The 16,578-nt window shown below is 44.4% G+C and overlaps 1 protein-coding gene across 2 annotated transcripts in view; it reads right to left on the minus strand.

The window, feature by feature from the left end:
* The window catches only part of kidins220a (kinase D-interacting substrate 220a), a 104,905-nt gene that overhangs the window by 20,721 nt on the left and 67,606 nt on the right, over window positions 1-16,578 (minus strand). For both annotated transcript variants that reach the window (XM_063184131.1, XM_063184130.1), the window contains 3 exons: window positions 10,860-11,038; window positions 6,101-6,342; window positions 1,471-1,629 (listed from right to left, as the gene is read on the minus strand). In XM_063184131.1, the coding sequence (XP_063040201.1) occupies window positions 1,471-1,629; window positions 6,101-6,342; window positions 10,860-11,038 (580 nt within the window). The remainder of the gene's footprint in view (window positions 1-1,470; window positions 1,630-6,100; window positions 6,343-10,859; window positions 11,039-16,578) is intronic.

Genomic DNA, 16,578 nt, shown 5'->3' on the forward strand with positions numbered 1-16,578 from the left:
CCTCCCAAAAACATGCACAGCAGACTCTGGAGTCACACACAGTAGAACAATGACCATGTCTCACTCTCCCCCTCTCCCGATGTCAAACACAGGGCAATAACGCCACAGGGATGCTAAACAGCACACGCCATTATCATCATACAAACAAACGCACACATGCACACGCACAGGCACACACAGACAGATACTGTACTTGCAGTGCACACACATACTACATATACAAACGCACACACACAGAAACACACAGAAACGCATAGACTAACTGAACCCGCACTTATAGACAGAAATGCATCGTTTTATTTTTGACAAATGAGCACCTTTACACTACTCGGAGAACGTCACAGCCGCCCCAGCCGTCCCCCTCTTGTTTGGTTTGTCATGCAAAGCTGTAGTGTATGAATGGACCTGTGTGTACTTGGTGGTAGACTGGAGGCTACAACAGAGGGCATGGGGACTGATGAAGCACAGGCATACACACAGCCACAAACACGCAAGAACGCACACACAGACACACACATACATACACAGACACACGCAACTAGGATTACTAATGAATCATACACACACAGGCACACATACAAGCAGACATAGGTACATACACACACATACACACACAAGCACACTATATGCTGGGGTTACCAATGGAGCGGGAGGGGGCAATTGGGCCTCGCGGGCGTCCTCTTTGATAACTTCCTGATGGGGAGAGGACACGACAGGGGAGGGGAGGGGGTTAGTGGGGGAGGGGAGGAGGGGCCGGGGTGATGACGAGAGCAGATGACATGAACAGATAAGATGAGAGCAAGAGATAACCAAGCAGGAGGCACGCACGCACGCACGCACGCACGCACGCACACACGCATTCAAACACACGCACGCATTTTAACACACACACGCATACACGCACACACAGCTGCACGCACACATGCGTGAAAGGCCACAGGGTGAAGATGGAAATGCTGACAGGCACTGCTTTCTGAGTCTGTGGGCCTATGAATGCATGAAGTTTCCTCTCGCTACACACAGCCTTCTCGAGTGCTCAGGACCTTCTCTAGTTAGTTCTAGTTAGATATCATATTAATCACTTCAAAACCAGAGCTGCAAAAACACAAATTAAAGGGAATTAGAAAGTGAGAATAAGAAAGTGAAAATGATCATCAAAAAATAGACATCAACTCATAGTGGGGATGGCAAATGACCAGAGGGCCAGAGTTACATGGCTGGTTGTGTACATGCATGTAAGCCATATGCTGGGTTAGGGTTGTTTTTTCAGTCAATGCATGTTGAGAATTGTGTGTGTGTGTGTGTGTGTGTGTGTGTGTGTGTGTGTGTGTGTGTGTGTGTGTGTGTGTGTGTGTGTGTGTGTGTGTGTGTGTGTGTGTGTGTGTGTGTGTGTGTGTGTGTATGTGTTGTAATGTTCTGTGACTGTGTAATGTTCGGGGACTGTCTCAGGCTGTTTGATTGGTTACTTACGAGTCCAGTGTGGTCCTTGGCAAAGCCCCCTTTAGAGGGCGGCCGGGAGGATGATGATGATGATGATGGTGGTGGTGGTGGTGGTGGTGGATGGGCGTGGTGTTGTTGGCCAGAGAAATTATGCGGATATCGGTGGAGGACATGATGGGGGAAATATGGCTGATGGGACCCCCCAAAATATAAGAAAAAGAAGAACAAAAATGGGTGGTCAATGATGGAGACGGCGGGAGAGAGAGAGAGAGAGAGAGAGAGAGAGAGAGAGAGAGAGAGAGAGAGAGAGAGAGAGAGAGAGAGAGAGGCAGACAGATAGAGACCAAGAAAGAGCATATGAAAGAAGGGAAAGAAGAGAGAAGCAGAGAGTGAGACAGAAAGAAAGAAAGAAAGAAAGAAAGAAAGAAAGAAAGAAAGAAAGAAAGAAAGAAAGAAGGAAAGAGATAGAAGAGAGAGAGAGAGAGAGAGAGAGAGAGAGAGAGAGAGAGAGAGAGAGAGAGAGAGAGAGAGAGAGAGAGCAGGAGAGAAAGAGAGAGAAATTGAGAGAGAAATATACAGAGTGAGAGAAGGAGTGCCTACCATCCACCAAGTAGGAGTAAATAAACAACAAACTAGACACAAATAAAGAAACAAAAACATACACACCAAATCATACTGTTAAAAAAGGGCGCTAACTCAGGCAGGAGCTTTCCAAACTGAAACTACACACAAAAAACCCGTCTAAATAAAAAGTCACTATGTTTAAGGAAGGCCTGACGTGCAAACAAACGTTTTCCACAATGTGCTTCAGGATGTGGCGCAAAAACAGCTAACCCTGGAATCCCACCTACTGAGCCTTAGCAACACCAGGGCCAGGGCCAGAGAAACCAGCTCCAGCCTACACACACGCGCGCGCACGCACACACGCACGCGCGCGCGCAAACACACACACACACACACACACACACTAAACAACCTGTTTGCCGTTCCAGTTGAATTAAAAAAACAAAAATATCTGACAGAACAGAACAGAGCAGAGGGCCTCATCATCCGAATGAGCTGGATAATTTTGGTTTTGGGTTGCGCATTCGGACAAATATTTGTACGCCTTCCTCCCACTCCTACTCCCTAATACTCCACCTCCTGCTCTTGCTCCAGAGTTTTTTTGTTTTTTTTTTTAAATCAGGTAAGTACTTGCAGCTGGGCACACTTCAGGTGAGAGCGTGTGTTTCAGAAGTTGGAAAAAGGTTTTTCTTTAAAAATAATGAAATAATAAAATAATGAAAAAAAAAAACCTCCCTCCCTGCATACAGTAGACTGGGGTTACACTGGGTGCTGCCGTGTCTGGTGTTACCAGTGATCATAGTACAGCAAAAAAAAGTTAAAAATAAAACGGAAGTACCTTTAAATTTCAATGTAATTTTTAAGTAACCTGACCTAATATAAGGCACAGTAATGTAACTTAATGCAACTTAACATAGCGTGAAGTAACATAACATGACTAAACATAACACAACGTAAACATAAAGTGGCGTCACATAACTCAACGCAACATAACATGATGTAACTTAACATAGCTTAGCGTAATGTAGCCAGTAAGCTAGCTATGGAGCCCAGTGTAGCCCCAGTCTACTGTATGCATGGCCGGGGAAGGGAACGCTCGGCTGGGGTTGGGCCTCAGAAGGGCACCAGCCCTGGCAGCCAGCAATGCAGCAGCAGGTTGAGGGTGAGGCTGGCAGACGCATGATGACTTGCCCCTGCTTCTGTCTGTGTGTGTGTGTGTGTGTGTGTGTGTGTGTGTGTGTGTGTGTGTGTGTGTGTGTACTCGATTTTGTGGGCCAGGTCAGGGTTTGGGTGTGTATGTTTATTGTCTGGCTCATTGGTTTTCTGTGTGTGTGCGGTGTGCGTGTGCGAATGAGGACATTTTGTGACACACATCCTTTTAGTTTAATTTTAAAAATGTGTCACTGTGTGTGTCTTGAACCTTCCCACCTGTCAAACATGAACTGGCATTTGTTCCTGTCTGTGGCATCACAGACCTACTCTGTGTGTGTCTGTATAGGTCTCAGTTCATGTAATAGAAAGGATATGTGTCTCTATGAATTAGGGAGTTAGTGTACACGAGTGTTTGTCTCTGTGTGTGCGTGCCTGACTGCCTTGTATGGGCGTGCAGTACATGTCAGTTCTAATTTGTGAGTTCTGTTGTGGTACATTGTTTGTGCCGTTGTGCATGCATAGGTTTATGACTTGAGTGTCGTGTCTGTTGTATGCCATCCTTGTCTGTTGTGTTTAAGTACATGGCGGAGCCTTCTGTGTATTTTGAGGCAGTGTGGTTGTGTGTGTTCTAGCTACGGTGTGTGAGTCTGTTGCCCCATGTGTCGGCTTGTGTTGTTGTTGTTGCTGCAGCATGAGAGTGATTCTACGATTCGCCTACGCTTTTGGCAAAAGCAAAATGTCAATTATCAGTATTTTTTTTCAACTAAATGACCTAGATGTTTACATAGTGTATATATTTAAGTTTCCAAACAAACAAATTGCCAAGCTTAATCTTAAATCATTTGATAAATATTCTAATGAAAGCGAACATTTGCTTAATTATTTTGTCAACAGTGTTATGGACAAATACTATGTAATTTCAAACATAAATAAAAATACTACAGAGTTGAAACAATACACGTTAGAAAGTGCTTATGTCCCTTGCAATAATGTTGTCATTAATCTGTGGAACTGATATAGAAAATGTGATTGTTGAGCTTCATAAGTAGGATTTTATGATTCACTGTGATACAGACTGACACATTTTTCATTATAAATCCCTGCAACGTCTGATTTGAATTTAGTCACCCTCCTTACACAAGACTTCCTTCTCCAGAGATAATCCCTAGTGTCTGTTCATAGGATTTTTCCAACACATAAGGGATAAATAGCACAAAAACACTTTCAAAACAGTCAACCGTGTAACTCAACGGTGTTACGGTCAACAGGGCATTGGAAGACTTTTTTAGGAGAAAAAACAGAGCAGACAAACCCATCTCCCTAGAACACAAATTATTTTGTTCGTTTGTCTGTCAATATGGAGATAAATTGGCAAAAACATAATCCTCCTCAACTGTCATCAGTGTTGCCAGATTGGGCTGGTTCCCGCCCAATTGGGCTGCTTAGGATGGCCGTGTGCGGGTAAAAATGGCATTTATCAGAAAAACCTGCCCACTTTTTGCCATAGAAATCAATAGAATTGGGCGGGATTTTGTGCTTCTAGGCGGATTTTGAACATTTTTTGGGCTGGAAATCATCAGCCTCATCTGGCAACCCTGACTGTCATAGCTAATTGTAACACCATTGACGGTAACACGGTTGACATTTCAGCCATTTTTATGGTGTTGTGCTAACTGAGGACCTCAGAAGTTCCATCACAACACCTTAATCAATTCATGTATCTGTATGCTTTATCTGTGTTTTTCTACATGTGATTTCTAATTCAGATTCTTATGAATATGTTGATAACACAGTTGACAGGCAATTTTCCCGCTATGAGAACATGAAAAAGAATGGATTAAATTATGGAAGGATGGAGCTCAAAACTTACCAAAAAGTCTTCCCATATCCTGCCAAAGAGGTTATGACATCACGTGATGTTATTCGTATGGCATAAGACCAAACCATTACTGATTTATGGAGGGGGTTTCCGACCATGACACGGTTAACACAGTTAACACAGTTTTCGTGGACACACACAAAATGGCAAATTTCATGTATAATGGAAAGGACAGTGGTCTTTCTGACAGTTTTGTCATATTGTGATGATTACTGTGAATCAACATTTGCAATAGTCTTGGGCAAAACAAGTTTCTTTACATGCTAATATGAAGACTGAATCTGACATTTGGAAAACGGGACGGCATGAAAACGCCCAAAACCAGTATTAAATATTCATTCTTGCTGAGGGAAATAATGCCATGTCTACACTTTCTGTATTATATGAAAGATACATGTGTGCTAATGTCCAAAACATCATTGGATGGAGTTAATAGTTAGTGGAATTGGCAAATAAAATCCATGGACTTAAAAGCGTAGGCAAATCGTAGAATCACTTATGTATGAGCCGATGTGTGTGATTCTGTGCCATGTGTGTTGTTGCTGCAGTGTATGAGCCTGTGTATCTGTGTGACTCTCTCTGTGTTGCTGCTCTACTATCTGTGTGTCTGTGTGATTCTGCTGCTATGTTCTAGCCACATCGTGCGAGTTTGTGTGTCCTTTGTGTGTGTTTGTGTTGCGCTGTGGTGTGCTTACCCGGTTGGCGAAGGGGTTCTGTGCGCCATGTGTGTCTGTGTTGTTACTGCAGTATATGAGTCTGTGTCACTATGTGTGTCTGTGTTTTTACTGCAGTATATGAGTCTGTGTCACTATGTGTGTCTGTGTTTTTACTGCAGTATATGAGTCTGTTTCACTATGTGTATATGCTGCCATGTTCTTACCACACTGTGTGAGTCTATGTGTCGATGTGTGTAGTGCGGTATTGTGCAGCTCACCCGGTTGTAAAAGGGGTGCTGTGTGGCATGTGTGTCTGTGGTGTGGTGTGATGTGTAGTGCTGTAGTGTGTGTAGTGTGGTGTGATGTGTAGTGGTGTAGTGTGTGTAGTGTGGTGTATTTTGCAGCTCACCCGGTTGTAGAAGGGGTGCTGTGGGCCAGTGAGGCCGCTGTAGTAGCTGCTGTGGGGCTGCGGGGGATGCGGGTGGTGCAGGGGCCCCCCGGCGGGGGGGAAGGGCCCTCCTGGCCCCCCGGGGGAGAGGGCGGCACTGTGGTGATGCCCAAACACAGACGCCCCGCTGCGGGATGGGCCCTCCTGCAGCGCCGGGTAGCCCATGCCCCCCAAAGGCATCTGGTCCCTGGCATCACGGACATCTGAGGGCAGAGAGAGGGGAGAGGGGGAGAGAGAGAGAGAGAGAGAGAGAGAGAGAGAGAGAGAGAGAGAGAGAGAGAGAGAGAGAAAGAGAGAAAGAGAGAGAGAGACATGTAAACAGAGACACAGACACAGACACAGAGAGAGAAAGAGACACAGAGACAAAGAGACAAAGAGACATAGAAAGGAACAGAGGATGAGAGGAAGCAAGGAAAAGAAAAAAGAAGAGAGGGGGTGGAGGGCAAGGAAGAGACAGAGTAGCCAAAAGAGAAGCGCAAAAATTGACGTTTTTTTTATCTCTGAAGTTTGATGATAATCTTGGCCTTTGCTATTAAAGCCACTCAGATCCTCCCACGCATACCTCACTGCAGCCAAAGACATCAGAACATGTTTGGACCATTTTGTCATGGAGCAGCTAAACGCCGAGTTCTTAAAAAAGGTCCAAAAGATGCCACTTCTGTGGAACATAAACAAATACTAGGTCCCGGGAGCAGAGATGAAATCCCATGCCATTTTGCCAAAAGCCTCACTCTGAAACTAGCTCCCTTTTGCCTTTAATTAGAGTACAGAGGGGCTTTGAGGTTGAAGAGCAAAAAAGACAGTGCCTTTGGGATCATGTATTGTGGACTATGGAGGGAAGCATATCACACATCACGTCACCCGACCTCTCATGCCGTTCTTGGGCAACAATCAGACGCTTGGTTTGGACACACACTTCACTGCTCCTAACAAACACTCATCATTACAATGAAATGGCGTTCAACATCATGCATAATTTGGAAAAAATTTAAAGTGTATATCGCAGGTTAAACACTACTTTGGATCAATGTGTACAAACTGTATTCAATACATGATCCACATATATAAGTCCCTCCAAAAACGATGTTAAACAACGATTTTTGTTGTTTGTTGTGGCAAATGTGGGTTTAACCGTAACCTGGCGACTACGTCAGGCGAGGCCATGAGTGAACGTTCTAATTTTATTTGCCTGGAATTTTACATAGGCGAGGTGACGATCACTAATGATATAACGGCCGTGGCATGCAGGCCTGTAATAGAAATCGCAACTGTAATCGTGCGGTTTTTCTCATGCAGGGCACTGTAACAACTTCCAAATGATTTAGTAACTTTTGGCCAACTAGTTTTAGTAGAAATGCTATTCATGCAGGGTTGCAAATTCTGCTTGGACCTATAGGCTAGACTATGCGACATGGGCTTCTTTTTTTTACTAGTCCCTTCATATTTTTGGGCTTGCTTTTAATCATGTTTAATGAACTGCCAATATCGCGTCAGCTAAATGCAATAGGCTACCTAAATTACAAACAGCACAAACGGGAAATGATCTGCATTGCCTAAAATGTGCTATTCGCCCGACTGGGGAGGGACTGTCCATGGTGCTGAAATCGCGTCAAACTTTTCCAAGGTGCAAAACAGTAGGCTAAAGTAGGCCTATACCACCCGAGTCATGTCGCTGTTGTAAAAATCACATTTTCAATTTCCTTTGACTATAGAATTACATGCAACTTCAATAAAGGTCACCCACATGCGTATCACAAATCAATAGGTAGGCCTAACCCACGCGGCGGCGGGACTATTTCGGTTAACCTATATTCCTTGAAAAAAAAAAAAGTCCGAGTGTCACAAAAAAACTACACTGACCGTAATTATAGGCCTACCAAACGAAATTATCCAATAGAATAAATCAAGTCTTCAGTTTCAATAATCCACGTTGTGTGGCGCAAATGTAGCGCCTTCCAAGTCTCTCGCGGCCAAAAGTGACTAAGCTCACCTCTGATGATATAGCCTACTTATGTTCCAGGTTACTCACGGCACTGAGACGATGCAGGATAATCCATGGAAAGTCTTCAAGTAATCCAAACAGAGCGATTCAAGCAAGACAGTAAAACAACAATAGTCGCCAGATCAAACATAAATACCAAAACTAGCCTATAGGCCAATGTAGATTTGGTATGACGTTTGATAAAAGCATCTCATTCAGATGGCCAGGGAGAGAGGCAAACAATCGTTCAACAGCGTTGGCTGGAGCCTTCGAGTAGAGCCTTTTGGTTGTATCTTTTCAGTCTCTATTTTCCTACTACGCGCGTTGGATCCACGTTTTTAGATGCGTCCCAGCATCTCTATAAGAGGGTAGGCTATGTCTGTCCGTCCGTCCGTCTGAAACGCGTTCTTCAAATTGTTCCCTTCTGTGTCCACAAGGTGGGAGAGTTGACTATTTGGCCCGGAGCACGCAGCTGATTACATTGTGAGACAAGTGCAGCGCGAGTACAATGAAAGTGCTGCTGCATTGAATAAGAAGCGGTGATAACGCGCCAGTTGCCCTAGCCAGGACAACTGAGGGGGCATTCAATTTTCGGCATTAATTTTTTGCGTTTTGGGCCGTGGGAGGCAACTTCGTTTTCGTTTTTCACCAACACCACTGTGAAGTGTGTGTCACTATGTTCACGGTCTTTACCCCCTTATGAGACTTCGGCCCGAGGATGTCAAACGTGAGGGGGGCGCTTCATCATGTTGTGTATGATAGTGTCACGTTGTGCAGCTCAACTATGTGGTTTGTCAGAAACTCGCGGCAATGACAATGAAACGTGGTGCTCGAAACAAGTAGACAAATGCGCCATTTGACATACGGTGTACTGATGTTCTCGGACGTAATGCAAGGGAGGTTCATTCGTTTTCTGCTGACGGCCGTGTGGACCGCACAGGTGCTTTCCGCTGTGCCCAGACAGATTGCTTTGCAGTCGTTTGAATTCGGTAATCTCTGGCACTCTTACAATGCAGGCCGACTGCTTTGCACCTTGCCGTTTAAAAGCTTGGAGCGAATGATTCACCCAAACGGTTTTTATTTATTTATTAGCCTACTGTCGCTGTTTACATTCTTTCCCACTTGGACATGATGCTGAAATGGCGTGATAGACCTACTAAAGGTTGATACTAACAATGTCTGGTAATTTGTAGCCTAGTGTAGGCCTAGGCCTACTTGAAATTTGAAATCACATGGTAGGCCTACTTCTCCAAATTCAAGCTTTCGAGACTCGCACTTTGAGGCAAGCGCAATCGTAACCCCCAACCCCCCCCCCCCCCCAACCCCCATTTTTTTTTTTTTTTTTTTTTTTTGGCATAGTGTTCGAACACGGGTTTTTACTCTGCCTCACGGTCACATGGCACCCTGTAGCGGTCATGATATAATATTGCCAATGATATTTATTTCATACCCGTACGGCATAATTCAATCACACACCGTACAGAATGCAGGGCTACCGCTACTGCGGGCTACTGAATGGCCTCGCCTGACGTCACACAATAGATTAGAATTCTTTGAACATGTTACTGAAAATACACACTTTTACTCATTATATTTCATTTTCTGATGTCCTGTTGCATGAAAAAAATGATGGATAATTGTTCAAGTGGTAGAACTATCAAAGGAAGTCCATTATTTTGAATAAAAATTAACCTGAGATATACACTTTAAAACTCATATATATTGTCATAAATGCCTCGGTAATGCCAAATGACATGTCAGAACACCGCACACTCTTCTTACGATTCCAAAATTACATGGCATATCTAGTCATCTTTGGTTTTTGGTCCCCTTTAGGATCTTGATGGTATAGTACGTTAAGCAAGAGACTGAAGATATTTTAAATGTAAACCAGTTAAGTGTTTTACCACATGCAGTCAGTGCAGAGGCCTAATTGTTTATGGCGACAGGAAGATAACAGGTCTGTAGGGAGGCTGCTTTAGGAGGGAGGGTAGGATGTAGCAATGCCTCTGTAGGCTGTGGATGACCAGAAAGGCTGTCGAAAGATCTTGGTTGGGGTTAGTAAATTGTAGACAGCATGGTTCTGGCTTGCTGCTTGCCGAGGGTTGCGAAATTGTAAATTGTAGCCATGGAGGTTGCTCGTTGATTGGGCTGAACTGTGATAATAACAGTCGGTGGGGATACTGATTTAGATGGAGCAAAGTTCGTAAGATATGCAACGGTATGTTCCAACACAAATGTTAAAAGGATTTTGAATGGGGTTGCTGGTGAATTGCAGATCTCACAGCTGGTGGTTTGTTGTTTGGAATGTTCCTAGGGATGTACAATACCAGTATGAGTACATTACTGTCTATAATACTTGCCAATACAGAGCAACAATACTTTTTGCCCCCAACATACAATGAATACCTGTCATATTTGTTTTATTGTTCATTTCCGTGTAGATCTAAATGTTAGTGAATGCATGAGGCTTTTTTCCCATTCTGCTTTCAAGTTAATGGAATGTGATGAAATTTTGCGTTGTTTCTTGTAATAATAGTATCGGTGCCCAGTATTGGCAAGTGTTTGCAGAGTATGAGTATAATGATCAAGTATCGGTGCATTCCTGTTTCCTAGTCAGATATCGCGCTGTCTGAGAACCAGCGGCCCAAAACATCACACTGCAATAAAATAGATTTTAAAAGGGAGGTCATCGGTGTGCAGGCCATCTTTGCCTTTATTTGTTGTTTGGAAACTGACCTGCTATGATCTCCCGGAGTTTTGGGTCCAGGTTGACCGTGCAGGGCAGGAACATCTCTACGTCGCGCACGCACAACACTGGCGTCCGTGACGACAAGAAGACCTCAAAGCTACGGATGTCGCCATCGATCTCCAGCAAGGGCTCCACATCTTTCGTCGTTGGGATGCTCTTGGATATTCTGTAGAGAAAAAACAGCACACACGAAGCACATGTGAATATTCAAATGAAATTAATAGCGAGAGGTCTCATCGCCTTTGCAATTGGCACATACTACAACAATAAATTATTTCACATATTTACACATATTTCACAGGCTCTCTCAAATGACTTCGCAACTCAGTGGGCCTTGAAAGCTAAGGGTTGGAAAAACAACAACATCCTGACACATTCCACTAACAAGAGTGTTATTATCATTTATTTATGTCTTTATTTATGACAACAAAAACTAACTGCCTGGTGGGAGGTGAGGAAAATGAGCATTTAGCTCCTCGCAGTGCAAAATTTCCGAGGCACATTTCTCGCACTCCACACACGCGCACCCGAGACAATGTTACACCGCTAAAACATCATCAATTATTCGCACCTTAGCGCAGTGCGCTACTTCCAACAGAAAAAAAGCACCATGCGTGTTGCGTTTGATACCCTCTCTCTATTTAGTTGTGTCTCTGTGTGTGCGGCGTGCAGGCACGTCGAAGAGGAAAGAAAAATGAGAGACGCCTGGAGATTAATGACTTCCGTTGCCAATTCATCTTTCAGTGCGTGGGAGGCCCTTTCAGATAAATCAGCAACATGCTTTTTTTTACCCTTTCTTTCTTTCTTTCTTTCTTTGCTTCCCCGTTTATTCCCTGCTTTTTTGCTCTCCAACTGTGGTGGCTGTGCGTGTGTGTGTGCAGCCATACTTCTTCAGCAATCGCTACATCTCGCTGCAGTCTCGCTGAATTATGGGAAGTTGCTACTGGGAGTTAGTGTGTGTGTGTGTGTGTGTGTGTGTGTGTGTGTGTGTGTGTGTGTGTGTGTGTGTGTGTGTGTGTGTGTGTGTGTGTGTGTGTGTGTGTGTGTGTGTGTGTGTGTGTGTGTGTGTGTGTGTGTGTGTGTAATGAAGTGTAGTGTGTGCGTCTGTGTGTGTGTGTGTGTGTGAGTGTGTGTGTAATGAAGTGTAGTGTGTGCGTCTGTGTGTGTGTAGTGTGTGTGTGTGTGTGTGTGTGTGTGTGTGTGTGTGTGTGTGTGTGTAGGGATTTCCCATCCCTTCTCTATTTTATTGCTCTTCTTCCTCTCGTAGACTCTTGTCTCCAGGCAAGAATAACAGACGCAAAGAAACTGAAGCTCTAAATATTTCTGGAGTCGAAGTAAAACCAACAACAGCATATCTAAATATACACGACTATGGGTACAACAGACAAAATTGGAGCATACGTCCAAGTATTCACAGCATTCAGCCACAGAGTAACAGAAACCCAGTAACCTGGTTCTTAGTATTCCAAACTGCTGGAGTCATGGGAACAGTGGAACCCCTATGTTTTGATGATAACTGTGGGGTTTTTTAGTTTTAGTTTTCCATTCTTCTGGAGTGCCCTCGAACAGTCCAACCTGTGTGTGTTGTGAGTGTCGTGCGTGGCGTGTAGCTGAGGTAGGCTGAGTGCTCTGCTGTGCAGAGGGAGTCTTGGCAGGGCCCCAGGGGAGGCGGTTTTGGCGTAATCGGATTTGAGGAGGGTGAAATTCGCCGGATTTGGGGAGGAGAGGAGTTGACACAACGTTACGGCAGAGCTCAGATCTGCTGATGCCCAGCTGAGCTGAGGTGGATTCTCCTGAGTAAACAAACAAACAAAAGTGTGTGTGTGTGTGTGTGTGTGTGTGTGTGTGTGTGTGTGTGTGTGTGTGTGTGTGTGTGTGTGTGTGTGTGTGCGCGCACGCTACCTAGCTACCGCTTGCATGTGAACAGTAACCGCAGCCAGACTCGCATAATCTCATCATACACCGTACAGAAAACATTTCCTGCACAAATGGGCCTGCAAGTGTGTGAAGTATGGGAGCCTTCACTTTTCTAAATCAATTGGTTCAGCGTACTTCCACCTGCAACAAAGCCACCACCGAACTCCGCAAGTAAACGCCGGCGTCATGCGGAAATTGTCACTCACTGATAAACTCGGCTTTGTCATGCTCAAAGCGTCCACTCACCGTTTTCAGAAACACCATACAAAAAAGTTTTTTTCTCATGTTTTTCCTTCTTGTTATTGAACAATCTTTTAGAACTTTCCGCAGTGTTGCTGGCAGTGTTGTAGCACACACACAGTTGCCAAGAAAGCGATCAGTAGCGATGAATAGACCAGTGCATACTGTAGCACAGTTTGAGTCCAGCATATTTTGTCATGGGGTATTTTTCCATTCGTTTTTTGAACAATCACATGGATTTTTTCAGAAACATTGCCGTTTAATTTGCACAAGTAGTGCCAAGTAGGCAATAAGTAGTAAGCATAGGGCAGTGAGGAGTTGAAAAGTGGAGTGCATTGAGATGGGGGAGAGTAGGGCTGCTCGATAATGGGAAAAAGGAATATCACGATTATTTCAGTCAATATTGATATCAGAATTTTTTTAGACAATATTTCTTTAAAGACACAAATAATTGTGCTCGACAATTCAAAATCTTCCCTCCCTTCAGCAGTGTGAGAAAGAACTATAGAGAAACACACAGTGGTGTTCTGCTTGAGTGTTGGGTAGCAAGTCTGCTCTGTGCTCGCATGATTAAAGTGGAGGGGAATATATTGCGCTTAGCGTGACCTACCTTTTGGCAGTATAGACAAATGACAAAAATATTGCAAATATTGTGAAATTTGATTTTGCTGCACTGCAATATTGATATCACAATATAAATTTGACACATTGCACAGCCCTAGGGGAGAGGAAATATAACAGAATAAGTGGCACCCTTTTTGAGCAGTCTTCCAGAACATTCCGATACACTGGCAGTTTATAAAAACTTCTGGGAAGACCTTACAAAACCTTGTGAGTAGTGTTGTGTTGTGAGTAGAGTGGTACACTCACAGAGTGCCAATAGGAAGCGTGTATGGGTCAGAAAAGTGTGCACCAGTGTGAAGGTAGGAGGCATTTTGTCCTGGGTTCTTCATTTGTATTGAACAGTATTATAGCACTTTCAGAAACAGTTGTGCTGTACACACAAGGAGGTAGAGCATATACAGGGCAGTGCAAGGCAGAGATGTGTGTACCAGTGAGGGAGAAGAGAGCAGTTGGACGCTTCGTTTATACTTTTTTAACGGTATTTTGTCTAGAATTTTTCATTTGTTTTGAACAGCCTTCCAGGACTTTCTGAACTATTGCGGGTAGCCCTGTTCACACAGAGTAGACAAGCAAGAGATACAGTACTGTATGTAGGCCATTACAGGGTGCGGGAGATATGCATCCTGGCATGAAGGGAGGCTGTAGTTGGGAACATTACTGCTACACTTCTTAAAACTAGCTTGTCCTGGGCTTGTCATGGTTTTTTTCAACTGTTTTGAAATGTTTCGAAGTTTTGAACAGTCTTCCAAAACTTCCCGAAACAGTAGCGCTGGCCGTACACACACGGTGCCAAGTAGGAGATAGGTAGCGTGAGTAGGCCGTTGCGGGGGTGGAGGAGGAGGAGGCGTGCGTGTATGAGGGGAGGAGGGCAGCTGCGGAGGCTGAGGCTGAGGCTGGGGCTGGACAAAGGCCTACAGTGTGCTCTGCAGAGCCCGGCCCGGCCCGGCATGGCGGTCAGGAGGTCAGCGAAGGGGACTGCTGCATTAACAGTCAGCTGACCCTTCACATGCAGGGCTGGACTGGGCATCTGGCATAGCAGGGATATCCCGGTGGAACCTGCACCCTTGTGGGCCCCTATTTTCACAAATGTAGAAAAGAAATATATACGTATATAAGGGCCTACAAATAGGTGCCCAGCACCGGTGAGTCAGTTCTGCGCCACTAATTATGAGGGGCCCCTTTCAGCCAAAAGTGCCAAGGCCCTATTTCTCCCCTAGTCCAGCCCAGCTCACATGAGCAACATTAGGTGGACCGGACACGACAGCACGGCAGCGCTAGAGAAAGCCGCTCTCTGTGAGGTAGCGTGAGTAAGCGTTGAGTGTGCATGTGTGTGTGTGTGTGTGTTTGTGCGTGTGTATTTTTTCCTCTTCCACTCCCACATACTGACAGTCATGACTGGTGTTCACAGGCAGATACAACAACTACAACACTGCTCAGAACTGTACATTTTCCCATCAGAATGAATGTATCTATGGAGATATTGTTCACAAACGTACTCAATGTCCTATAGATACATACACGTACATCCCCATATTTACATGCACATGAGCAGGGAAAACAAAGATACAGGCAGAGAAGGAAAGAGGGATAGAGCATGAGAGGAGAGAAGAGAGGAATGCATTGAAAAATAATATGACAGATAAAGACCAAACACAAACAAACATTCTCATGCATAGGAACCTGCTGACACAAACAAATATACATACAGATATGAACACACACACACACACACACACACACACACACACACACACACACACACACACCGACACACACACACACACACACACACACCCACACACACCGACACACACACACACACACACACACAAACACCGACACACCGACACACACACACACACACAAACACAAACACACACCGACACACACACACACACAGACACCGACACACACCGACACCGACACACACACACACACAAACACACCGACACCGACACCGACACACAAACACACACACACACACACACACACCTGGCCTCTACAGTGACAAGGAGTGCGAGCGAGGGAATGCATTCGAGTTTATTTCCCATGTGCTAGGAGATTAAGCTACACGGAGGCCATTTAGATGGTCCAGCTGGACTTGTTTATTTGTTTAAGCGTGTGTGTGTGTGTGTGTGTGTGTGTGTGTGTGTGTGTGTGTGTGTGTGTGTGTGTGTGTGTGTGTGTGTGTGTGTGTGTGTGAGCACAATATGTGCGTGCTTTCACTCACAGACAAACAGGAGCCAGCAATGACAGCTTCCCTTCGAACAGAACTGGTCCCCCTCCATCTCTGACTTGTAACATATGCTACCATTCACATCCCACTAAACACACAACAAAACAAAACTCACAAAACACGCTATTCGTCAAAAAAATCACACAACACACAAGTCCATAAAAGGGCAACGAAGAACAACAAAGAATATCACGGGAGGACGATATCCTACGAAACTCCCATAACTACTGTAGTCTCCCATGTAACATTAAATGCAGGATATAATAAAATATACAGCTCTGGCAAAAATTGAGAGACCGCTTCAAAAATGTTCAGTTTTTCTGATTTTTGCTATGGATAGGTATGTATTGGAGTAAAACAAACATTGTTATTTCACTCTATAAATAACCAATATTTTCTCTGAATTTTGAAAGAAAGCATAGTCATTTAGATCATTTAGCAAAATCAGAAAAAAGGAAAATTTTGAAACGGTCTCTCAATTTTTGCCAGAGCTGTATATTCAAAGAAGGATATGCCTGAATGTGAGTCACCTGGGATAAAGCGACACAGACAGAGTGCCAGCAGCAAAAATAATATTCAAGTACAAAAAAAAATCAAATAATATTCATGTGTGCTCAGTGAGTGAGTGACTGATTTTCTCCGTGGTGAAGCCACCCCATGGGATGGGAAGGGGAATGAGAGAGACTTGT

The sequence above is a fragment of the Engraulis encrasicolus genome, chromosome 19 (assembly GCF_034702125.1).
Source record: "Engraulis encrasicolus isolate BLACKSEA-1 chromosome 19, IST_EnEncr_1.0, whole genome shotgun sequence".
Lineage (NCBI taxonomy): Eukaryota > Metazoa > Chordata > Actinopteri > Clupeiformes > Engraulidae > Engraulis > Engraulis encrasicolus.